This window comes from Empidonax traillii, unplaced genomic scaffold (genome assembly GCF_003031625.1).
Source record: "Empidonax traillii isolate 1590-97213 ecotype Southwest subspecies unplaced genomic scaffold, ASM303162v1 scaffold22:size5013007, whole genome shotgun sequence".
NCBI classification, from domain to species: domain Eukaryota; kingdom Metazoa; phylum Chordata; class Aves; order Passeriformes; family Tyrannidae; genus Empidonax; species Empidonax traillii.
This window is the reverse complement of record NW_020955215.1, coordinates 2,446,696-2,471,702: the sequence shown is the minus strand read 5'-3', so window position 1 is coordinate 2,471,702 and position 25,007 is coordinate 2,446,696. Positions and strand designations below refer to the sequence as shown.

General features: G+C 43.9%; 2 protein-coding genes across 4 annotated transcripts; both read right to left on the bottom strand.

Moving 5' to 3' along the window:
• Window positions 1-5: 5 nt before the first annotated feature.
• On the bottom strand, window positions 6-6,864 carry RNF14 (ring finger protein 14). Of its 3 annotated transcripts, none has more exons than XM_027902074.1 (8): window positions 6,450-6,864; window positions 5,762-5,943; window positions 5,099-5,256; window positions 4,244-4,771; window positions 2,853-3,081; window positions 2,086-2,258; window positions 1,375-1,505; window positions 6-108 (listed from the first exon to the last, which is right to left on the bottom strand). In XM_027902074.1, the coding sequence occupies exons 2-8, from the start codon at window positions 5,913-5,915 to the stop codon at window positions 45-47; spliced, it is 1,437 nt and encodes a 478-aa protein (XP_027757875.1). In that variant the 5' UTR covers window positions 5,916-5,943; window positions 6,450-6,864; the 3' UTR covers window positions 6-44. The 3 variants fall into 3 exon arrangements, with proteins under 3 accessions (XP_027757875.1, XP_027757866.1, XP_027757884.1); XM_027902065.1 differs by having other exon boundaries at window positions 5,762-5,924; XM_027902083.1 differs by lacking the exon at window positions 6,450-6,864 and having other exon boundaries at window positions 5,769-5,880.
• Window positions 6,865-7,636: 772 nt separating this feature from the next.
• On the bottom strand, window positions 7,637-24,251 carry HSPA4 (heat shock protein family A (Hsp70) member 4). Its single transcript, XM_027902054.1, has 19 exons — window positions 24,094-24,251; window positions 20,383-20,440; window positions 18,568-18,708; window positions 18,247-18,369; window positions 17,688-17,787; window positions 17,158-17,291; window positions 15,571-15,815; window positions 15,119-15,195; window positions 14,695-14,846; window positions 13,897-14,003; window positions 13,424-13,557; window positions 12,779-12,960; window positions 12,300-12,386; window positions 11,648-11,800; window positions 11,053-11,178; window positions 10,008-10,115; window positions 9,578-9,697; window positions 9,030-9,191; window positions 7,637-8,815 (listed from the first exon to the last, which is right to left on the bottom strand). Exons 1-19 carry the CDS (start codon window positions 24,198-24,200, stop codon window positions 8,618-8,620), a joined length of 2,514 nt encoding a protein of 837 aa, XP_027757855.1. The 5' UTR covers window positions 24,201-24,251; the 3' UTR covers window positions 7,637-8,617.
• Window positions 24,252-25,007: the final 756 nt, after the last annotated feature.

Here is a 25,007-nt window from a genome sequence, read left to right as displayed (position 1 = left end):
AAGCATCTGTCTCTGGTTTGTTCACCTTTTGTTGCTGGAGAAAGCTACTGGTCATCATCTTCAACTTCCCAGAACTCCCCATCATCAATGTGCATGGCTTGAAACAATCTGCAAGACAGACAATTAATGATAATAATGCTAAATATGTTAAAAACGATCTAATTGCAACAAAAAGTACAAAAACAGTAAGCTTCACTGGTTTTTTCAGTATCACAAACCACTCGTGCTGTCAGTGTCAATTAAAGTAAGGGACTCTGCATTTCTACAGCTCGTTACACCAGAGGGTTTGATGGTACCTTACACACATCATGTCCCAAGAAATCCCTGAAAATATTAATCATCCAAACCATATTAAAGTTACCCAGCAGGCTGCTGTTCCTGGGTGGTCTTTAGGCAGGATATAATCAGCAGCCAAACCTGCCTGCTCCAGACAACTCACAGTCTCACTGGACACATGGAATTGGGCAAATAAAACATATGAGCATCAGTTGGGGCACAGGGGGGACAAAAAGGCACTTGGGCAGTGCTAGGGTAATGGCTGGACTGGATGGTTTTAGGTCTTTTCCAACCTAAATGGTTCTATGAGTCCCTGATTCTAAATTATTCTTTATAAAGCACATGAGCTTAGTCAAGATGGGGGGAGGTTAAGCTAAACTAAAATAAAAAAGGACAACAGAAGAAAAAGAAAAAGGAAAACAGAGTAAGAAGTGAAAAAATACTGTTGGGAGAAGAGAGAATGCTGAAAAAGGGCTAAGTACAAGAAAAATCCTGTCAGCCACATGGCAGAATGGATGGTGAATTGAGAAGGTTATTGGGATTTTGACTTTAGATCCAGGCACTACCATCCCTGTGAGGGGCACATGTCCCTGTGGAATACACAAAGCCGAGAGGCTGCCACTGTCACATCTCTCTGAGCTGCCTTTCCCCTGTCCTGACAGCAGCAGCACCCTCTGTCCCTTGATCCTTCCCCACAGTGATGATGTGAGGCAAGCTGTTTAAAAGCAGCTTTCTGACCCAAAACCTTGTGCTGCACCTGAGCATCTCCATGGAAACACTTCCCTGCAGGCTTTGTGCCAGAGGCAGAGGCAGCACAGAAAGGATGGGGTCATGACCCTGACCAAAAATAAATCAGGAATATGCCCTGAAGACTCCTCCAGAATTTTGAAACAAAAATTCTTAAAAAGCAAAAGCACATCCTGAATCATTCCGGATTTTTACTGTTAGCGTTGGGTCCTTGTAAGGGTAAATATTTGGGAGAAAAAACTGTATCTTAAACTAAAGCAACAAATTCCAAGGTAAAAATCTGGGAGAGACTGTAAGAAAAAGTAGAGAGTAAGTGTTCCAGCACTAGAGGAAACACCTGTAAGCACAAACCTGTTAAAGCAGGGGGAAGAAGGGTCATTGAAGTGCCGGTAGGGGTTGGCCCTGGACAGAGAGCCCATGCAGATCCAGCAGAAGTACTGCATGCACCCTGTGCACGTCATTTTGTTACAGCCATCGAGCTTCTGGGGGCAAAAACCAAGAAACAGCAACATCAGCATCTTACTGTGTCAGGCTTCAGTCTCTCTATGATAACAGCCCTCAAAACTACACCAGCCAATTAGCACATTCAACCCCAACTCCATCATATACTGATTTTTTTTTTTTCACTGTTCAAAAGAACTGGGAGCTGGAATCCCAGCACTGTATATTGGCTATACTACTAAAAATATTGGAAATTAATATTTTTCTGAAGCTGGTTTTATTTCCTGGCTATAGTGTGAAGCAACAGTAACCTGAAACACGCAGGAAATGGAAGGATTCATACAAATCCATAGTCAACCTGGATCTGTTTAGTACTGGAGCCTGAACACCACCAATTGCTGGATGATCTTAAATCCCTGAGCTCCACAAACATCACCTCACCTCCTTTTCCACGTAACACAGACAGAAATGGAAAGTTCTCTTAATATTTCCTAGAAATTCCCCTTGCCTGGTGAAGCTGGAGGCTACAAACACACCTCTGTCCCAGCCTAAACACTGAACTGCCCTAATTTCTGCTTATTTCTGTTCCCATGATTTTCCAGCCTTTCCCTCCACGCTCACCTCTATATGAGTTCCACAGCAAGGACAAGACTTGGAGTTCTTTTCCAGCCATTCCTTACTTTCCATCTCCTCGAGGGCTTTCTGAATCACTCGCTTGCCATAGCGCTGTTCCAAAAATCTTTTAGTTGCCTCGTCTGCTTCCAAATAGCTGTTTCGTAAATCCATTAATTTCTCTGGGGAACAAACCCAAAGCAAACCAAACAGCTTTTGTGATAAATCATATCAAGAGGTCCAGCTAACTGCAGCATAAAGATTTTCAAAGGAAACTAACAGCGTTCATTAAAAAGAAAGAAAAATATAAACATCTCTGCCCCAAAATTCAAGTTTTACACTGTTTCATTATAGAAGAGACATGTCAATGAAATTAGGACAAGTCTACAATGTAAACTTTTGAAAATGGAATTTTCTCTGAATACACATTTAGTGAAACTTGGTCACAGGATTTTGAAGCCAAAGAGAGAAGCCTCCACCTGATTTCAGTATTAACTGACTACACAAAGTAGTGGATTACCATGAAAGGGTAAAAAAAATATATATATAAAATTATTCTTCCCTTCCTATGGCCTCTCAGCATTTGACAATCAGCAGTTTGGGGACCTCCTAAGCTCTGGAGTGTCATCAAAGGAATAATATTTAATTGCCAGCAACAGACAAAATGAATGTGTCTGGTCTCTGAAAAAGCTCACGGGGAGGAGTTTCCTTTCTCAATTTCTGACTATTTCATACAAGATTTAACTGCACCTTGGGGGAGGGTGGAGGGGCCTCACCTGCAGTGACTTTGCACGGAGACACCCCGTGGTAGGTCATCTTGCAGAGGGTGCAGAAGGCGTAGTTGCAGCAGGAGCAGATGCCCATGGTGCAGCCGGGCTCCTGCATCACGGGGGTCTGGCAGCCCGGGCGGGGGCAATAAACCACATCGGCCATCAGGTCCAGGCTGGACTGCAGGAGCAGTCGGTCATAGCGGGCAAACAGCTCCTCTCCAACCAGCTCCTTCACCTAAAGGCCACAGGAGATGTTAGGAAAAAATTCTTCCCTGTGGTGGTGGTGAGCCCCTGGCACAGGTTGCCCAGAGAAGCTGTGGCTGCCCCATCCCTGGAAGTGTCCAAGGCCAGGTTGGACGGGGCTTGGAGCAACCTGGGATAGTGGAAGGTGTCCCTGCCCATGGCAGGGGAGTGGAATGAGATGAGCTTTAAGGTCCCTTCCAATCCAAACTGTCCTGGGATTCTATGATTACCTGCATCTGAAATTCTGAGCCTCCTACCCTCAGCAAAACACAGTAAGTCAATGAAAAAATCCCTACAGTTGGGATGAATCCACTTAATTCTCTAACAGGTCATGAAATTGAAATGCTATTCTAATAATAATTAGGAAAAGCATGCAGTGTTAAATGGAATGGGAGGCTGCTGATCAATGCCAGTACTAATAAACTGGGAAAAATAGGTGCCAAGGGATACAGTTTTAACTCCAATGACTCTGTGTGCCTCAGAGCATGATGATGATGTCCCCACATATATTCCCTGGAAAATGTCCCCAGGAATCCTCCCTCTGTGCTGGGCACTACTGAAGCACCTCCAGTTCTCGGGTCAGTTCTGGGCCCCTCACAACAAGAAAGACATCGAGGGGCTGGAGCGTGTCCAGGGAAGGGCAACAGAGCTGGGGAAGGGAATGGAGCACAAGGAGCAGCTGAGGGAGCTGGAGGGGCTCAACCTGGAGAAGAGGAGGCTCAGGGGGAACCTTCTTGCTCTCTACAACTCCCTGACAGGAGGGGGGAGCCAAGTGGGGGTCGGGCTCTGCTCCCTGGGAACAAGGGACAGGACAACAGAAAAAGGCTTCAAGCTATGCCAGGGGAGATTCAGGTTGGACATCAGGAGGAGTTTTGTCTTGGAAAGGGTTTCAGTCATTGAAGGGGCTGCCCAGGGAGGTGATGGAGTCCCCACCATGCAAGGTGTTTAAGGAATGACTGGACATTACATTCAGTGCTCTGGTCTGGTTGACAAGGTGGGGATTGGTCACAGGTTGGACTCTGTGATCTCAGAGGTCTTTTCCAACCTCAGTGACTCTGACATTCCCAATGCTCACCATGCAGAGCCACACTCTGCCCCTGTAATTTGGGGTGAGTTAACAGGACCCTCCAGCCCTGTGTGCACACGTGTGTTACCTGGCCAGGAGTGGCGACAGAAGAACACTTGGGCTCGGGGCAGTTGAGGCAGTGGACCTGCCCGTCCCTGATTTGAATCTCAAAGTAGTCCTTCAGGCAGGCTTTGCAGTACACGTGGCTGCAGTCGGTGAAGTGCATGCACTCGCTGCCCAGCTTCTCACAGAAGCAGATATTGCACAAATACATCTTACTGTTAAAGCACTTTCTCCTCTGGGCCTGGTCAAAGTCCAAGATTTCCCTGATGAGACTTGACAAGGACTCCACGTCCTGCACAGCTCTGGCATCCATGATTTCCTCCTCAGCTGTGGCAGAGCCTGCTGCACCCCCACAGTCCTTCCCAGCATCGAGAGGCCCCAACTGCGTCCGGTTCTGTGCTTTCCCTTGAGGGCACATTTTTAGCTCATATGGGGATGAAATATTCAGGTAACTCAGTGTTTCTTCCTTCAGAAACTGCATCCAGGCAAACAGGACCACACAGCCTCGATTCTCTTCCCACACATTGTCCAAGTGTTTGCAAAGAGCGCTGAGCTGGAAAAGAGCAAACAATTCCTGATTTGGGTTAAGTTCAGACAACTCCTTAGTGGGTTCCTCTCCTCCCATGGTCCAAAGTGCATGCTTTGATTATAGATTCACTAGTTTTTAATCTACCCATAAAATGCATATGAAATAGTTCTCCTCAGTGCAAACTCTCCTTCCTCAGAATAGTGACCAAGTGAAAACAAGAAGACGACAAAAGAAGAGCCAACTGAAGAGCAATGCCATTATTTTTTTTTTAACTTTCATCAACATTCCCCATAACACTGTTAATTATTAACTTGCTCAGCTCTGTCAAAATGTTAAAAATCTTCTGCAAACCTGGGCCTGGGAGAGCCATTTCCCACTGAGGGTGAACACTGGTGGGGACGTCGATGGGTAGTCAGGTGGGAGCTCAAAATTCAGCACGAGGGGAGGCAGGAAGCACACGGAGTACTCGAACCCACTGCTCTGGAGGCTTTCTGTGGAACTGCCTGAACCTGAGACAACCGAGGCAGGTTGAGAAACAACAGGAAAATGAAAACTAATGAACTGTCGCTGTTTATGACAGCAGCCAATGTCTTTTAATTTGATACACTTCTGGGGTTAAAATTATCTGTTCAACCCTAAATAACAAAACTCAGTGCAGTAAAATGCCACAGGGGTTGTAGCTCTGTGATTAAAGCAGAACACCAGAACTGTGAAATGTTAGATCCTGCACAAACCAGGAACCTGGGAAGACATATCCTCAAGGGAATAAAAAAAACAGTAAGTGAACCTAATTATTCTGAAGAAATACTATTACTCATCTGTAATTCTAAAGTTTACTAAAGAAGTTGCGTGTATGAGGATTAAACTACTCAAATAAAAAGCCCAACACTACCACAAGCACAGCATAGGCTGAGCCATGGCTTTGTCCAGTCACTGCTCCTGCAGGACACTCCACAACCAGAAAACGAGCGTGGTAACACCTCCTTGGGGATAACACAAAACATCTCAACTCACCACTCACAAAAATTTTGAAGTCTTGAGGCAAGTCCAGACAAATTCTTGTTTCTCCTCCTTGGGCGGACTCAGCTCTCTTAAACTCATCTTCATCATAGATGCTGGCCAGAGCCAGCAGCTCATCCTCCTGAGCTTCCTTGTCCTCTGAAGACATTTAACTTTCCTGTGGAGTTACCACCACTCTGCAACATCAACCGAGTTAACACGTCCTATTCCAATGATTAATTTGGGATATCTACTTTACACTACTATGAGAGTTAGAAACCCAAGTAACAATGTGAAATATAATTAAGGAAGTTCCACAGGTTGAAAAAATATTGGTAGTGTTATAAAATAAAATAACCCAATAGAATATTGAGAAGTCAGAAAGTAAACTGTGTGTTAGTAGCCAAAGACAGATGAATAATGAAATACAGAGATGGCACAAGTGACACAAGGACATTTCATTGGTGTTTGAAAGAGAAAACAGACCCCCAAAAAAGGAATTAGTAACGGCAGCTCTTGTCCAGTGTTCTAAAGCAAACAAAGAAACGGGACGGGAAACAAGGGATGGGAAGCCGTATTTGTAATTAGTCAGTGAAGATATCGCTAAAAAGGTTCTAATGCTGCACAGGTATCTTGTAGAAGCGGCCCTAGGGCATCTCTCAGTTCCAAATTTGGGAAAATAAAGCCACATCTGATGGATTACCTTCAGACTCACAGCAGCGCGGTGGCAGGGCCGAGGTGCCGGTCCGTGACCATTCCTGTTTGGGGCCGGGGTCGGGCACTTCTCATGTAAGGCACGAACACGTCGGTGCTGTCTGCGGGAGGAACCTGCGGTTCTGGCAGCGGCTCTGGGGCTGCGGGCGGAGAAACAACAGGCGCTCAGGGGTTAAAGCCCTCTCCGCGCTCCCATCCCCAACACCCACGGCAGCGCAGCCGAGCGGGGGATGTTTATTCCCAGCTTGAGGAGCAGTGGCCGCGTTGCGCGTCCCGGGCTGTCCCAGGGGCCCCAGCACGGGGTGGGCACGACCCCAGGGGGATGGGAGGAACGGGAGTAGTTGAGGAATAACCCCCAAAGTCGAGGCCGAGCCTGGCGCCGGCGGCCCCGCCGTTGTTATGGCGGTTACAGCCGCTCCCACCGCTCCGCCTGACGCCGGGAGCGCCGCGGGAGCAGCGGGAGCACCCGCGGGGCTCGGGCCGGAGGGAGGCCCGGCCCGGCCCCGCCTCACCCGGTCGCTCACCCGGCCGTGCGGGCTCGGGGACGGCGAGGGGGGCCCGGCTGAGCCCCTGGTGGAGCAGCGGCAGGGAGGGAAAGGAAGGAAAGGGAAGGGAAGGGAAAGGACGGGAAGCGCTGCCGGGCGGAGGAGGCGCCGGCCCGGCCCAGCCCCGCAGCTCCCCCGGTGGCCGGGAGGGCCGGGCCGACCCAGCCCGAGGGTGCTCAGGGAACGGTCGCCCCTCCCCACCCCAGACAGGTCCCCGAGTCCCCCGAACCATCAGCGATACTTCTTTACATTCACACACTCAATCTCACCATGAAGAACCTCTTTCCCTGGAAGGTGGCAGAGCACTGGAACAGCTGCCCCAAGGAAAGTGCTGAGTCTCCCTATCTGCAGACATTCCAAACCCACCCGGACTCGTTCCTGTGTCTCCTGTTGCAGGTGATCCTGCCTGGGGAGAGGGGGTTGGACTCCAAAGGTCCCTCCCAACTCCAGCCATTTCGTGGTTCTGTGATTAGGGTGGGCTTGAACCGACACCCCTCACACCCCGCCAAACCCCTGCGGGCAGGGAAGCCCTGCAGAGCTCCCTGCACACTCCAGCAAGGAGGGACACAGCCCTTCCATCCACCCCGACACCGTCCTCTCCTCCATTGGAATCAACAGCTGAAGAAGGTGATCCAGTAGAATCCAGTGCATTTATTTCTTGCAATATCTGAATGGGTGTTTTTTTCAGCTTTGGATTTTAACACATACAAATTAATGTTTGCAAGTTTAATAACAATCAGTACTAGAAGCAAATCATTGTATAAAGCTCATAGAAAAAAAAAAAAAAAAAGCCAAATCCATCAGTTCTTGGTTTTCCTGGAAAAAAAAAAAAAACAAACCAAAAAACCAAGCATTCCAAATGAAGGCCTCGTGGAAGCAAGCATACCCCTGCCAGAAAAAATTAGGAACAAGTCAGAATCAACTATCAGCATAGGCAGCTGAAATACAAGAATTCACTCTTTCTACAAGCAGCTAACTTAACTAGAGACAAAGAGTTACAGGGCCTAATTAGCTGGGGAGTTTGCCAGAAACCCAATTCCATGTCCAGGAGCACATTCCGAGTCTGATTCGAAGTCTAAGCTAAGGAATAAAGGTGCTGATGAACCACCCCTCTGCTCTGCAAACCTTCTGTAACCATCAACTGCTCCAGTACAAATCAGAGTGAGTCCAGAGCAGGCATGAACACTAAAACACAGGCAATGGAAGACTCTATCTCGGGCTCTCCCCTTCCCTCCCTGCAGTCCCAGCTCCTGCAATCCCCAGGGAAAGGGAAGAGCAATATGAACATCAGACTTCAGGTGTTGCTGTCGCTGTCCTTCAAAGGAAGATTGGCTCACCCTGGACATTAAAAATGGAGAAGCAGGTTATGGCTGTTCCTATAGGGCTAATTAAACTACCAAAACTTCTAAATACAATCAATAACGGCAAACACTGCTGAGCTGAGCGAGTCCTTTGCTACCTCTGTGTTCTGACCTGCTGCCCTGCCCAAACCTCTCCAGGAGTTACCAAGAGCGCTGTGGGATTCTCTTGCTTCAGTTTGGATTCAGAACATACAAAGTTGACAACTTAAAGCTTTATTGTAGTTTGCAATAATATAAACAAGTGCTGAAATTCAGTCAATGTCCATTTCTGGAAGCTTCTTCTCGGTGGCTGTGGGGGCAGTGCCCTGCTCAGGGGCCTGGGCCCCGCTTCTGGCATCTCCCTGCCCGTCCACTGGTCCGTTCGGTTCCGTCGGCTTCTGCTCCTCCTTCGGCAGTTCCACCTTGGGTTTGGGTTTGTTGACTATGGGATTACAAATACTTGTCAATTCCTACAAAACACAGAAACAAACATCATGGGAAATGTTTTTAACCTCCCCACAGTTGTACTTAACTTTTGAGAGCACCACTGGGATATTCAAGTTGAGGGTTGATGTTCCCCAACACATTTGAGATTTCTCACCTCAGTGTTTTCTGAGCACAAAAAACTAGACCAATAAGCAGAAAAAATCATGGAAATACAGCGATTTACGTAGAAAAACTTACTTTAGTTTTAGCCTGGATGTCTTTCGCTTTTATAACTGGGTCCAAAGTAAGACTTCTCTTGTTCTGCAGATTGAGGTTATTGTTCATCCACTCCATGGCTTCATTCGCGTTCTTCTCTACCTTTGCCATGTCAGCTTCATCGAGGTGCTCGTACTGTTCATCCTAAAATAGCCAAAGCAGGAGCAGCTCTGTGAATGTTTGAGCACAAACCGCACCCTTATTTCTTCAGACTTTTAGCTTCAAAATACTAAAGACAACTGAGCCAGGAAGCTGCTCTGGTTAGCAGAGAACTGAGCTGATTACCAGCTCTGTAACCAGAGACCTGAAGTTCTACTGCTGCTGGCATTCTCCCTCCACAAGGAAATCAACACCTGATAAAAAAAGAGACTCAGGCCTGCAAGCCAACATCCACTTAGGAAAAATCTATTAAACGCTCATAAGCTCGCCAGGAAGTAGCACCAGCTTTTTGTCTGAAGCACCTTACCTAAAATTCAGGCAAGATCTGTACCATTTTCTTACATTTTCCAGAAATTAAAGTGTGGAAATACCTTTGCTTTGAATGCATGAACAGCTTTCATGTACTGTTGGATTTGCTTCCCCAGCTCCTCAAATGCTTTTGGTCTTTCCTCCGATTCTTGGAATCTTGCCTGAATAGGCTGACCCAGAGTCTGAAACAAAGCACAAAGGGTATCAAAATCCATGGAGCATTACTGTGGGATCCTGCAAGGTTTGATGGGATACACCAATGTTTCTAAACTCCTTGGAACTCTGACTCTTCTTTCCACTTACAGGGAAGACTGAGCCTCCCTCAACCCTGTGTTGTTACAGGTCTATTGAGAGCTGCCCCTTGCATAATTCAAAACCAAACCAAGCAGTTTGTCACCAGTGCTCACCTCCTCCAAACCAGCAGACCCCAGAGAGCTCCTCACTGCAACAACAGCTTCAGTAAATTCCCATGGGAATTTAAGAACCACTTACCTTCAGTTCTGTCAATTTATCAATGTATATTTGCTTGGGCTGGTCTTCACCATCTTCATAAAGCCAATTTTCTGTATCTTCCAGCTTCAGCGTGAAGCTATTCCGATCCTGAAGCAACGCACACAAAATAGATGGTGAGGGAATTTATTAGATGACAGATGGCATTAAATGATACTCGGAGCCTTTCTGGAAGAGTTATATTTTTAGAACCCAAAGAACTCCAGCTGAAACTCTTTATCCTAAAGAAACAAAATATTCTTCTGTATGGCTCTGTGGCGGAGATCAGGCTCAAGGAAGAACCATCTGTGACACTCACAGTTTAGAACAATTCTGTAACATAAAAGGCTTCTTTTTCCCTCCTTCCCATTTTCATCATCACTATATGAGCAAGTCTGAGAACAGAGTGAAACTTATCTTTAGCTAAGATGTCATAAATGTCTTCTGACATGTCCCAGTTTGGGCTCTGATGTGGGTACTGGGCTCTGCAGACACCTGGCTGGCAAGGCTCCACTGTAATCAATGGAGATCCAGTCAGGAGTCCAGAGTGATTCATCCCACTAGAATTATATTAAATACACACCCAGCTCGTTCAGTACAACTGGGAAAGCTGATTAATAATGCCAAGAGAGTTTCAGGCAACCAATCCAGATACAAATTTAGCCCACATTTAGTCAGACTAATCCCACCTAATATGTTCCTGGGTAGGGTTGCTCTGTCTTAATTTTTCTGATCTTAAAACTATCCTAAATACTGACAAAGAGCCAAGATAGAACAGGTTGTCCTAAAATGATTGTGCAAGTTCTCCTAGTCTGGAAACACACCCTGATACCATCTTAATTGCTGCAACTGATTTGGAAGAGAACCAGCGGTTTGTGCCTGAGCCACGTTAGCAGATTATCTTCAGAGCCAGAAAGTTACAAGTTATTTCTTCAAATTTAAAGTCTGAATATATAAGCAAGCACAGTGAGTGATACAGGTCAAAAGTTATTAACTACAAGTGCTCATTGTAACACAACATATCAAAGGACAATCCAGCAGTACTCACATCTTCACCAACGAACTTCTCATAAACACTGCAGAGTTTGTCCCTCATTTCATACACATACTCTTCCACTGCATTCTTGGCATCATTCCTCTCCTTTTCCAGCTTGTCCTGCATTATCATCTTACCCTGTGAACAAGTAGTCAAATTAGTTGGCTAAAAAGCAACTTATTTATTGTCAGGACACTTTGTGAGCAAAGGCTTAAGGTTGAAGGACATTTTGCAATATTGTAATTTATAGAACTGTTCTAACACAGCATATGAATAAAAATCAATTTGAGTTTTGGTGTGATATTCAAAACAGTACAGAAAAATCTTGCTCCAGCTGAGAAACTTTCACCCTGATGGGCCACCTGCACCCTGTAACTGCAGGTGATTTTGGAGGTTTCTGGCAGAACAGCTCTTCAGTGAGAGTTACAGCATCACTGAACAGGACGCATGTATTCTGCCTCCATGGGGCACTGTTGTTCACACCAGAATTTTAACTGCATGTTTTATTCCTTTTCCTTCCTTGACCAGCTTTAACCTTGTTTAATGAACACCAACATTTCTGGAGACCAATTTGTAACATTTTCAGCTTGGTCAAGTAAGAGTTTACCTCATTCTCAATGAATAAGTTGAGCATATCCTTCCCTATCTGCCACACCAACTGGTTCTCAATGGGAAGGTCCACTGTGGTCGTCTTCACTTTGGCCTTCTTGGCTTGAGGTGGCTGATCCACCTTCTTGTCTTTTGAGTCAGCCTGACAAGTCTGCAATGAAAAAATAAACTCATAGTAAAAACAACATCATCAGTCAGTTCAGATCGACCAGTCAAGACCTCTATTAGAAAAACTGTGACTGAGTTAGTGCACCTCAGCATCAGAACTAAGCGCTCCCTGTCATTCCAACAGCTCAACTGCTGAAGTCTCAGATAATGCAATCATTGACCTTTTTTGGGCACATCGTCTACATTCTTGGGTCACAGTGCTCATAGTATAACACTTTTCTAGTGTTTAAATTATTGAAAACTAGATGATTATTTCTTCTATGACCAGGAGAGTTCCCTCATTTTATCAGTACCAGGTCACCTGATGGATCTGCAGTTATCAGTGCCATTGATGGCCTTTCTAAAGCTCTAATCACAATAGATTACCAGTGCACTGAAATAAAAGTTCAGCTTCCAGAACTATGACAAAGGCAGCAGATATGCTCACACTCTGCATATTCTCAGGAATTTAATGAAAATAAAGTCTCAAATGCTCACATTACCTCCATTTCTTCAGACTCTGCCTTATTTTCAGGTTGGGTCTGCTGTTGTTCTTCAGCTTTTTGTTGCTCCTCATCTACTTGCATCTTCTGAAATTCAGAGCGATCCAATTTCACATATTAAACAAATGCAGATCACTGTTTCAGTTCCTAGGCTGATCACATCACTTACACCTCTAATGCTCTTTTGGGCAAAAGAAAAGACTGAAAACTCAAGTAGAGTCTTAAGGCATAAATTATAAGCTCCTAGTCTTTGCTTAGGCAAGTAACATCTCCATGATTAACAATTTCATCCACACCTCACAGTCCTGATTTAAAGAGATTTGTCACTGGTGTAACATGCTACAATTAGTACTTAATCTCATATTTTAGTTGCTGGACACATCTACTAGATCATTACACAAGTCTCAGACTCTCCCCAGAACTGGACCAGTTGTGTTTCACCAGGATTTTAAGAAGCTAAGAGCAATTAAGTCTGTTACCTCTTCCTCCTTTGTGTGCTGATCTGTCTCCATAGGCTCTTCGTTCTCATCAGATTTATGAACCTCCACTAAAGATGCACTTGAAACGCTGAAGATGCCGTGGATGTTTACTCTGACTTTGACTTTTACTTTGGAACTGGATCCATCTGTTTGAGGAGTGACCTTCTGAACCAAGAAGTGAGCTAAACAATCCCAGAGAAGAAAAAAAAACAACAAACAGATTTGATAAATATAAGTCCTGAAGGCAAAGTAAAACCTGCCTGTTGCTGACACAGCTCACTGCAATGCACTCAGGGGATATCAAATCCTACTCAAGTCAGACAATCCAGTTTTTACTTTGCAGTGCTGGCACACACAGCTATTAGGAATTCTCTAAGGTATGCTGTAAAAGCTGGTGTTACTTATAACACAGCAAAAGACTGCAAAACTCTCAGTGTTCCCCTTTCAGGTTTGCTCCAATATTAGGATGGTCCTCTTATCCATAAACTTCATGTTACTCCACTTATTTTACTGTAGATCCATTTGGAAGCATGTCCCTACAGAATCTGTAGTAGGGTGCACTTCCAGATTATATAATTAGACAGAAAATTCCTGACACATGGACAAGATTATGAATAAAGCTGAAAGCCACAGAGTGGTCCTAACCTATAGCACTATCTGGGTAAGGCAGGTCCTTGGGGGAACTGTAGTACGCCTCCAGAGTGAAGGGCTCCTTTCTGTAGAATGTGAGGACCTTGGAAAATGGAGCAGGATGGTTCTTGGGAAAGACCTCACAGTCACTGCAAGAGAAAACAGAGCATCTGTTCAATAGGTGGAACAATGCAGCTGGTAAGCCAACAACACATTTCTAGATACTCTTATATCTTAAGGAAAAGCTTCCTTATGAAGTGACAAAAGACTGTCCTGACCTCACCTTCCAGGTCAATTAAGGCCAACAGCCATGTAGGAAGTGCCAAACTGCCACTTGATTCTGTTTTCTACTGTCATTAACAACGTGTCAAAATTTGAAGTGTTAAGCGAGCACTATTCTAAGGGTATTTACTCCTACTGTGTTATTTAATCTAGTCATCACCACTTAGTTTTAAGCTGTAAATGCAAGAAGATTGAACTATTTTTACCTTAACCCTTCCTCTGCTGGGGAATTCCATCTCAAAGAAATAGGATACGGTATCAAATCTGTGATAGAAAACTCTCTCACTTTGAAAGCCGGGGACAGAATAGCACACTGCAAGAGCACAAGAGCCACATTACAAACGTTCAGACTTCAGATCAATGGCAATTTAATTCAGCAAGTAGCTATTTATGCTGCTAATATGTAGGTATTAGGCAGACTAATACTGATGGACTTAGGACCTGCATAACAAGCACTGGAAGCACTAAGAACCCTTCCTTCTCAGGCAGCTGTAACAATCTGCTCACTCTGAAAATGGAAATACACAAGTTTTACTTTAGAGTCGTTGTGTTTGGTTTGCTATCGTTGGACTACTGAATTTTCAGTGCCAATATAAGAAATCAGAGATTAAATTTAATTAAAGCTACTTTTCTAGAGTGACATAGGACCAGGACTTCTGCATACTAGAACACAAAGTTCTCTTCTTAAGCAGATTCCAACAGCTAGTTTATATCCCTGATGAAACAGAACTGTGAGCATGTGTTAGAGGTGATGAGAGCAAAATTCAGGTGCATTCAAGAGATGGCAGCACTAGTAACTACTGAGTATTTACTACTGCTTAAGCCATTCAACAGTGACCATGTCCAGAGCTCAGGACACAGATTTCCATTAGCAAGAACCTAAGCTTTGATTTCCACCCAAGCTTTGATTTCCACTCATGCCATTAAGCAACTGCCCTATCTCAAGTTTATCCATAGCGCTGTGGATTTCAATAAAAAAACAACTAAAACAAACCACTTTTTACCTGCAGTGCACAACCTCGTGCCACAGCCTCATCTGCATTCAGAGTCGTACTGACTTCTTTGCCAAAAAATTTACTGATCTTCTCTTTTACAGCAGGGATTCTTGTGGTACCACCAACTATCTCTACGGCATAAATATCCTCCTTCTTTAGCTCTAGAAAGGAGTCAGACAATGGGTTTTATAGACTAAATGCTTCTATTTCACATGAATAAATTAGAAGTTTTATTAGACCAACCATTACTTCAAGAATGTTCTCTAAGTTTCTAAGCAGTAAAAATTTCAGATCTTGGCTCGTGTTAAAAAGTTTTTAAAACTGCTAAAGCAAGAAACTGTTGCTGGGCTAAATCCATCTGTCCAACACCCAAAGAAGTTTGCCCTCTGGCTGTCTCTGTTCTGCATGCAGAACACAAGGCACACACACTTACTGGCCTGCTCCAGGACGCTGCGAAGGGGCGGCTCGACTCTCGCAAGGAGTCCGTCACACATCTCTAAAAATTTGCTTCTGTTGGAAGAAGCCATAAAACAAAGCTAAAACACACCATAAGCAATGCTGCGAACACAACAGGATGCAAAACTGAAGGAATGTCAATTGAACTGTGTACTGCAAATTTTTCTCTCCCCCAACCCTAGTTTTATACTTTAGTATATTCTCCCTCACCAAGTTGGTTCTAATAATCCAGGCACCCTTGCAACATTCACAGCCCTCCCTCCTAACTCCAGGCTACTGACCAGTCTCTAAACACTTCCATTTGGAGCAGCATTCCTGCACATGCTGTTTGTTGAGCTCCCACCTCTCGCCAGTCCAAAGAGCTACTTAATACCAACTTTTGACTGAAGGGCACTCTAAAGCTTGCCCTTCTAAAGGTTCAAACGTTACCTGTTCATCATTCCAGAGACATCTATGTCGTTCATGAAGCACTCGATGTTCATGGGCAGATCAGAGGCGTTGGCGCTCATCAGTTTTTTCAGCTTCTCACACTCCTGGTACAGCCTCAGCAGCGCCCGGATCTTGGACTTTATGTCTAGTTTATATTTCTTTCCAAATTCTTCACAAAAGTATTCAACTAACACCTCATCAAACTTCCTGCCTCCAAGTGTTGTATCAAATGCTGTAGCAAGAACCTTAAAGAAATGGAACCCTTCAGTAATAGTATAATGAGGCATTGCTCAGTGAAACTAATTAGCAGATAACATCAAAGCATTGCTTTGTTTCAAATATAGTTCAACTCTAAATCAAAGCAGGAATCACAACATTGGTATCTCAAATGCTAAACAGAAGCCTTGGCTCCCCTGCCCGGGCCCCCCTCCCCTCTTGGAATGAGGTGACAATTGCTTCTAAAAGAAATGTAGGAAGACAGTGCAAGGCTTATTAACACAATCTGTTCAGTAACTATTGCTGTGAGCAGACCATGTTTCCAAATTCTGCTTAGCCACTGTCAGTTTGAATCATATCCCAGTTTAATATTTGATGCCTCATAAGGGTGGAACATGCTTACACCAAGCTAAAAATAAAACAGGAGGAGAATAAATGATTTTAACTCTTCCAAATAGGTGGTTGTTTTTGACGGAAGAGTTACTTGCAAAGAACACCTGTAGCCCATCCACCTCACCTGATTCTGATCTGGGAACGTACTGGGAACTTATTTTATAAGGAACAGAAATCAGTGAAGTTACACATTACCCTCCATACACCCTCTACACTCTCTGATTGCCTTGCTGCCCAGCTCTCCAATCTAGACCCAAAAGCATCCCTTTCATACTGCCATGGCTTTCAAGTTTAAAAGACAGATCTGAGAGAAACAAAGAGTAGGTTATGTTTCCTCACTAAACAGAATTACTATGAAACGAATGTTCTCAGAACATTTCTCTGCATTTCACTACCCAATGCTTTAAAATCTGCATCTGCTTCTCTAGCCAATCAAGAGGACGTTACTGGAACTGCAAAGTTCAGAAAGCCATTAGGAAATGTTAGTATTTGCTGGAAAACACCAATGCTTTGGCAAAGTACACTCAGAAAGTACACTGTCACTTCCTTAGTTTCCACTGGCAGCTTACAGTAATTAAGAACGTTTTTACTCTTTTACATGACGTTAAAAAACATCTGTCACACCTTGTTCTGAGAATTCCTGCTTTAATGCTGGATCTTATGACTGAAAGGGAGTATTTTTTTAAAAGCAGCATGCAGTCAGATATGGTAATTTCTGAATAAACCATTTAATCCAGGTTTTTTTATTCTTTGCCAAAGTCTGCTGATTAAGGCATGTTTGCTTCCTCCACACACTGCTCAAAAGCTCTCTAGTTCCCTGCCCTACTTTTGCTCCAGACAAAGTGCAATTTTAGGAACATGAATTGAGCTGTCTGGACACACTTCTGTGAAGCCCGGCAGGCTTGCCTGCCACAGTCCCTGGATGTGCTGATGAATGTGCTACAGGTAATTAAAATGCATGTGTAACAGATTGTTTACTTTCAGTTTGCCTTTGTTGAATGCACAAACAGAAACTTGATATGCAGAATGCCCCATATCCACAAAAACAACGTTCCGTGGCTTCTCTTCCAAGGCAGGCAGGTCTTGCTTATAGATCCCGTATGCAAGGGCAACTACAGAAATAAAAGTATAGTTAGGACATTCAGTTTTGTAATTGCTCAAGAAATAAGTGGTACAAGGAAATATTAACCCTGTTTATTGGTGTAATTCTCAAGCTACAGACACTGATCTTATTAAACCAAATTCCCAGTGCTAAAGAAGCACAGAAGAACATTAAACAGTATCAGCCCTTCCTTTGGCTGCATTAAAAAAGATATTCAAGAAATATCTTTAAGCCTCTGTAAAGCAATGAGAAAAACAGATCAGAGGTTAAGAAAATTTATGATCAACTCATCTATTTTAAGCTTATAAAATGAGCTGTAATTCCAGAGAGCAAGGATCACTGGCAGGGAAAAAGCCCTTTTATCTAATAAAACTACAGCACTGAGTGAGGGAAACAAAAGAATTACCTGCAGTTGTTTCATTTATTAGTTTCAGACAGTTGAGACCAGCAATCTGTGTAGCATCCATCACAGACCTCCTTTCTGCATCTGTGTAGAAACAAGGAACCTGCAAGGTGACCATAGTGTCAATTCAATATTAACATTTCCCAGAGCCAACTTTAGTAAATAAGTGTGGACAGTGAGTTGGTAAAGCAGAGCTGAGGCATCATTCAAATTCAGTGTTCATTTCACTTGTAACAGAGAAAAAAGAAAAAGAAACATTACATGAAGACAAAGTTAATTTTAGTGAAACTTCTTCCATTCCATATCACAAGCTGCTCACTTTTGGAGCAAAGAACCAGATAGGTAACAAATATTATTTACGCTGCTAACTAGCAGCATAAATAAGACCATTAATGAAGTAAGCCTAGTTTTGAAGAAGAGATGTAAGATTTGGTTAAAACAGAAAAGGCAGATACCCAGATATTCAAGTTTAATGGGTAATTTAATCACAATTTAATGCTGCAACCATATCAGTTTATGATAGTAAATAAGTCTTACATATTTTGTTGTATCACATACTTACAGAAACAACACAGTCAACCACAGGCTTCTTGAGCGCATTCTCAGCGGTCTCCTTTAATTTGGTAAGAAGCATTCCTGTCACCTGCTCAATAGTAAAGTTTCTTTCTTCTTCCATATACATGGCCTTCAAACAAAAATTGTGCACACATATTACACTGCAGTAAAACCCAGGCACCATCCCCATTATTAGCCTTTCATTCCCTATTAAGACTTTTAATTCAAAAGAGAACAGAAACTACAGTGAGCAGATTTAAAATAAAGAGATAAAAGGAAACTTTATCAGTTTCTTCCTCTGGCTCTTTCTCAAACATGCCAGACTTACCTTGATGCCAGTTGAGCCTGTTGGCAGCTGGACAAGTTCATAGGCAAGGCTTGCTTTTTCAGCTTGAACAAAGGGATCTGAGAATGCACGACCATGAAATCTTTTAAAACTTTGTACTGTATTCTTTGCATTTGAAATAACCTAGAGGAAAAGAAATCTTTAATACAACATGGCAGGGGAACATCTGAATTTCAAACAGAAGACAAGAGTTTTGTTCTCATGCTTCTCTTGCCAGAATATTTTTGTCATTAGTATCTTAATAGTGTCAGGGCAGGTGCTGGGAGGCAACTTCCCTCTGGTTGCTCAAGGAACCTGCAGGAATTTGAGATGTAAAATAAATGTATGCTAAAAACTGAGCCAAGAGTCTATGAAATATTGATTACAGCAGCACTCAATTTTCCCAGTGTATGTGCAGTTCACTCTGCAGAACTGTTAGCAAAGCCTCTTTGCCATTTACCTGTTTCCTACCCCTGCCTTTCTAGTGCGCTGCAGTCAGTTATTTCCCAAACAAAACAAGCACACAGATGAAAACTCCAGCTCAGGTTCATCACGTGCACATGACAATCAACACAGATACTCTCACAAAACAGCTCAAGGACCTTGGCAGGAAGCTTTAAAAAGTCAGGAGGGCCCCAAGATGATACTGTCAACTTGATTTAACTGACAAAAGGTAGATTGTCTTTTATTAACAGCAGAGATAAGCACAAATGGAGAAGTGAAAAATCACCACAGCTCGTTTCATGTAGTGCAAATAAACTGAATTTTTTCACTGACATTAGAGCAAGGCACATACTGAAAACCACAGTAACTGAGAGCAGACAAGCACTGTTCCATACAGCATTTACCTGGGATTGGGTTCCAGTCAGGTGTCTATTTCCTAAGAAACCTGGGCTGGATGTTCTCTAGGTTTAGTTTCTGCAGGACATACCTCATCTCTACTGGGCTCTGTGCCAATGGATTTCATTAAGCTAAGCAGACACTCAATTCCAGAAAAAACAGCTGTGTTTGGTTCTAGTACAGTGGTGCTGTTCTTGAATAACATGGTTGTGTCCAGTGATTTTTTTTTTTTATTCTAGATAATGAATCTTCATTTATCTCTAGGCTTTTAAGCTAAGAAAACCCAACTGTTTGACTAGTCACTTCCTGTGGGAGACTTGAAAAAAATAAATCATTTTTATAGGAGTTTCACAGCAACATAAGATATGATAAAGCAGGACCTAAATATCACAAGCAAATCCAATCAGATTAATTTCTTCTCAGCCCTTAAATCATGTTTACCTACCTACAGCAACAGAAATTTAAACTATGGGCAAGAACACCCAAGAGGTGTAATTTAGAGGCTGTAATTCAACCACAAACAGTCAAGAAAGCTGTATTTACTCACACTCAAGTATGTCCCTTTTCTGCCAAAATCACGCACTCAATGGATTTCTACAGAATGTAGTCATATAATTAAAAGCCACCATAATGCAAAGGAAAGAGAAGAAGCTAAGGCAGGGTGAAACATCACTGCTTAGCTTTAGAATTTACATTTGCAACTTAAAAAAAATTAATTAGTATTTATCAGAATTTCTTAAGAGGCACAGATTTATTTTGCACATTTCATTATGTGCAGGGATCAACCCTGAGATTTCTATCCCAGATGACAAAGCAGCAGTACATGCTGAACAGCTGAAGGAAGCTCAGCTGTTCATTAGTTATGGAGACACCAGGACACTGGCTCAGAGACATCTGTTATCTGCAGTGATAAAACCCACACTCTGCTGAGCTGATTCTTGGCCGGTGACGCTGCTTTTACCCAAACTGTACGCTCACCTGGCTTTTAGCTGCAGCACCAATCGAGCGATTCTTGGGCCCAAAGGAAATACAGGATCTACAAGGACAAGAAAGAGTTCAGTCAGTGACTGGTACAGCTGCACTGCACGTTTTTTGGTAAAAAGTGTTGATACTGTTTAGAATATTACTGGTCCAATTAATATTATTTGGACCATTTAGAAAGTTGGTCCTTCACTGCAATATATGCATGGAGTGTTCTGTGGATTCTGGAAAAATCAGGCACTCTAATTCCAGTTAAAACAGCAATGCCCTCACTGCAGAACAGCACTAAATCCAAATTATTCATGCTCATTCAAGTTTTCCATCTCAGTACTGACTGGGCAGACAGCCTTTATCTCAGTAATCACCTGTGTATCTGAGCCACCCAAAGATAAGTTGGTCGCTAACAACACAGGAAACATTTGAGTGTTCAGAAGACAAACAGGAGGTAAATCAGATATTAAGGAAATCATTCCTACATGTCTGCTCCAGATGCTAACTAAGCTTTCCAGTTTTAAGGCAAACCCTTCGAGGGCAGGAAGAAAAAACCTGTAGAGAAAGACTGGTGCTTGAGAGTTTGATCTGTCCCCACTGAAATGATGTGGATTACAGAAAGGAAGATCGTGCTTTACTCCCCAGTGCTTTGTGGCAGCCACAGTTCTGCACAAAGAAATCCTCCTTTTTGGAGAAATTCCTAGGCTGATTAAGCCTCTTGATTTACATATTTAACAAACTGTAGGAGCCCTAACAAGATGAAATCCAGCCCTCTAATCCAAGTTCCTCATACCACTGAGGTAAACTTAGTGGGGGGAAACCTGCCATTAAGCAAGCAGATCTTTCCTATTCACACAACATCCTAACAGTGTAATTAAGCTGCTCTCCATACAGCAGGTCAAGAATCTGCTTTACAGCAGGGTGATGCCGTAGGGCTGCCACAAGAAACACATTCCAGCTCAGCCTGAGGTTTGGAATTGGGTGTTCTAAGCAGAAACTGTCAAAACCAGAACTGAAGACTGGGGTGATATAATTGCATTGGATTTATATCTTCTTCCAATTTATTAATAACATAATAAATGACGCAAGGCCTACCCTAAAGCATATGTTGCAACAGAATTAACATTTCGGAATAGATCTGTTGTTGTTTGAAACAACTATTTGAGTCAATAAAAACTGGGACGTTTATTCTCTGCAGACCCACAACAAGGGAACAGGTGAAAACCTAAGGAGCCCTGGAGCAGAAAGCTGATTATTAATTTACTGTGGTCTCCTGAAAGAAATTAAGACACGAACATAAATTATTGCCTTTCTCTTGGACAAAAAGAAAAAGCCCCACCCAGCTACTTCACTGCTAAATTCACAAACCAACAGCCCCTCACCAACACAAATCAAGCACTTCAGAGGAGCCTTGGGGAGCCCTGCAGGGACCCCGCAGAGAGATGAGTGAAACTGGGAAGGAGGGAGGGAGGGAATGAGGGAGGAAGGGAGGGAAGGAAGAATTTACAGACAGTCTTATTCCTCAAATCAGTTCACAGGAACCAGAGTTAACTCATTAAATACAAATTACACTATTACACAACTTCTGGAAGCTGAATAACTAACCACTGCATTATAAGGAGAAACAATTACAGTGAAGGTCATCAGAGGTCTAATGAAACACTTTAGAAAGTTAAAAATCTCTGCTTAACAGACCTGCAAGCACAACCTCACCCTCCCACCACTGTCACTTCCTGGAAAGATCCCCTGTCCCCTCATTTCCTCTGCACTGACAATCAGCACCAGCTCCAAGGGTCAGTCTCAGTGATTTCACTTCATCCAAGTCCCTTCATCCTTATGGAAACAATTAAACTATCTTATTTTCTCCTCTCTGTTTTCACTAGCTTTCTCTCTACCACTTTTCCACACCCAAAGACAAACATGTTTTTCTCAGCTTTGGGATGTTCAAGTTCAAATTTTGCAGGATTCTGGAAGAATCCAAGTACAAGAGCTGAGAGCAGATTCCATGAGTGTCATCTGTGCCACTGAAATCAGCACAACATACTCAGTGGGGTTTATTTTAATCACACAGATTATTACAGTAACTCATATCTGCTAAGCCTTCCCAAAATTTGGATGTCACTATAGAAAACACAATGTTTAACCCTGACCACGAGCCAGTTCCTTGGGAAGCCTGTCACAACACCTTGCATGATTTTCCCTACTCTAAAAACGCCTCAGCACTGACTTTTTGACCCAGGTTTCTGTTTCCAAGGCACTTAAAATATCATTTACAATTTCCTTTCATAGAAAGGTCTGCTTGCAGGATGGTTCTCTGCCTTCCTCAGAACAGTACCTGGAGATTAAATTCTGATAAAAACCCTCTCATTTTCATTATGCTCATTTCTTCCAATTTCACTCCAGCCTCCCATAACTGTATTATTTCCCAAGAGATTTCTGACACATTATGTCAGAAATTTTATTTAGCTTATCTCCTTTAATGAGAGATTTGTGCTCATATCACTAATATATATATATTTATCTGCAGATAGAGCCAAATACCTGGACTTATTGGAGGACAGCTTTGACATTCTCTACATTAAAGTTTTCCCAGCACATCCAACCTTTAAGTTTCCATATTATTGAGAACACAAAAGAGATTTCCAGATACTCGAGCACATGTGCTGAATTCAAAGTTTCCTTCTCCGTTTATTCATTGCTTAGAGACAAGAGCAAGCAAACAGAGTGAGGTATTGTCTAATGAGAAGCAAGGTCACTCTCTGCCTCTGGGCTTTTTTAAGTGATGTGAGGAATCTAAAAAAAAACCCCAAACATCCAAGACAATGCTATTGTCTTACCAAGACAGCAATTTACTTCAGTGTCTGCTTAAGCAAAGCCGTACTACAACACAGGGGAAGCTGCAGAAACACTTCTAAGACAGCCTTCCTGTTTCCCTCCAGGTTTGATGCACTGGAGGGTCTTTTCCCACCTTTATTTTGCAATTCATTCGTAGAAGAGTTTTATTCCAGTTCTCTCCTTCTCAGGAAGTTTTATTAAACAGAAGCAACACACACTCTCCTCGAGAAACGTGCGGGAAATGCTCATTACATGAGCAGGCTTTGAATATAGTGATCACATTGAGTCGTGGAATCCCAGAGTGGTTTGGGTTGGAAGGGACCTGAAAGCTCATCCTTTTCCAAGCACCTGCCATGGGCAGGGACACCTTCCACTAGACCAGATTGCTCCAATCCTCATCCAACCTGGCCCTGAACTTTCCCAGGGATGGGGCAGCCACAGCTTCTCCGGGCAACCTGTGGCAGGGGCTCCCCACCCTCACGGGGGAGAACTGCAGAGTCCCCACCCGGCTTCCCTGCAGGTCCCTTCAGACATTGGAAAGGGCTCTGTGGTCTCCACACAACCCTCTCTTCCCCAGGCTGAACAGCCCCAACTCTCTCAGCCTTTCCTATAGTGAAAGGAGTCCCTGCTCACGGCAGGGGGTGGAATTGGATGAGCTTTAAGGTCCATTCTAATCTCTTAATATTCTACAATTCTGTGATTCTACAAAAGGCAGGGAGCACGGCTGATTCACCGTATCTGCCGCGCTTTACCTCTTGTCTCTAAGCAATTTACCCCTCCGCTCCTCACGGCCCCGCCGGTTCCCTCCCTCCCCGGCCCCGCCACGCCGGGCCCCGCGGGCGCCTTCCCGCCGCCTCAGTGCGGCTCCCCGGCTTCACTCACGGCGTGCTGCGGTCGCTGTACTCGTTGGCGACGGTCTCGATGCCGCCGGCGCGGGCCACGGCCACGTAGCAGCTCTGGAAGCCCAGGTCGATGCCCACCACGGACATGGCGGCGGCGCTGAGGGGGGAGCGCGGGGCCGGCAATTCTCGAAAGATCCCGTCGGGCCGCGGCCGCGCCGGCGCTGAGGGTGGCGCAGATCTCGCGAGAGCGCGGGAAGCGCGCCGGGGGCTGAGCGGGTGGGAGGGGCTCTGAGGGGGCGAAGGGGGGGGGGGTGAGATGTCTGAGGGGGTGCTGGAGCGCCGCCCTTCTCCTTTGCAAGTTGTTTTCTCGCGAAATATTCCAGGAATGGGAGAAAAAAGGCGATTAAGTCACAACTTGGCAGCACTGCAGAGGTTGCTGAGTTATTTCCCTCTGGGTGCGAGGCTGTTGGTGTCACAGAAAAGCCGTTCAGTGAAACTTTTTCGCCCGTGTGATGTAACGACCTGAGGGGTTAGGGATGAGGATGGATGGAAACAGCTCGCCATGAGATTTTATAATAGTTAAATTACAGTTTCTAGAAACAGTTTTTGCAGAAAAGGACCTAAACTCCTCCTGAGCAATTATGTTTTGTGGTTCAGATAAGTGTTCAAGGCCAGGTTGGATGGGGCTTGGAGCAACCTGGTTTAGTGCCCATGGCAGGGGATTGGAATGAGATGAGCTTTCAGGTCCTTCCAACCCAAACCATTCTGGGATTCTCTGTTCTGATTTTTCCTGAATTACAGAAGAAAATCCAAGGCTGGGTTCATAGTTTTATACTTGACAATGTGGTTAAAAGACATCGTGGTTCCAACTATGTGGTTCCAGCTATGCTCCCAATAAAATTTAGCCCATGATTGCTTTATACCCAGTAGCATTTACAGTACAGTTGGCCTATA

Bases quoted from the DNA above. Each gene is read 5' to 3' on its own strand.
- RNF14 (XM_027902074.1), bottom strand. From the start codon at position 5,915: ATGTCTTCAGAGGACAAGGAAGCTCAGGAGGATGAGCTGCTGGCTCTG. The intron at 4,772-5,098 runs GTTTGCAGAAGA...GCTCTTTTCCAG, and splicing joins AATGGCTCTCCCAGGCCCAG to CTCAGCGCTCTTTGCAAACA. The intron at 2,259-2,852 runs GTGAGGCCCCTC...TTTGTTCCCCAG, and splicing joins TCCGTGCAAAGTCACTGCAG to AGAAATTAATGGATTTACGA.
- HSPA4 (XM_027902054.1), bottom strand. From the start codon at position 24,200: ATGTCCGTGGTGGGCATCGACCTGGGCTTCCAGAGCTGCTACGTGGCC. The intron at 11,179-11,647 runs GTAAACTCTTAC...ACTTGTTCACAG, and splicing joins ACTTATTCATTGAGAATGAG to GGTAAGATGATAATGCAGGA. The intron at 9,698-10,007 runs GTAAGTGGTTCT...GCTTTGTTTCAG, and splicing joins ATAAATTGACAGAACTGAAG to ACTCTGGGTCAGCCTATTCA.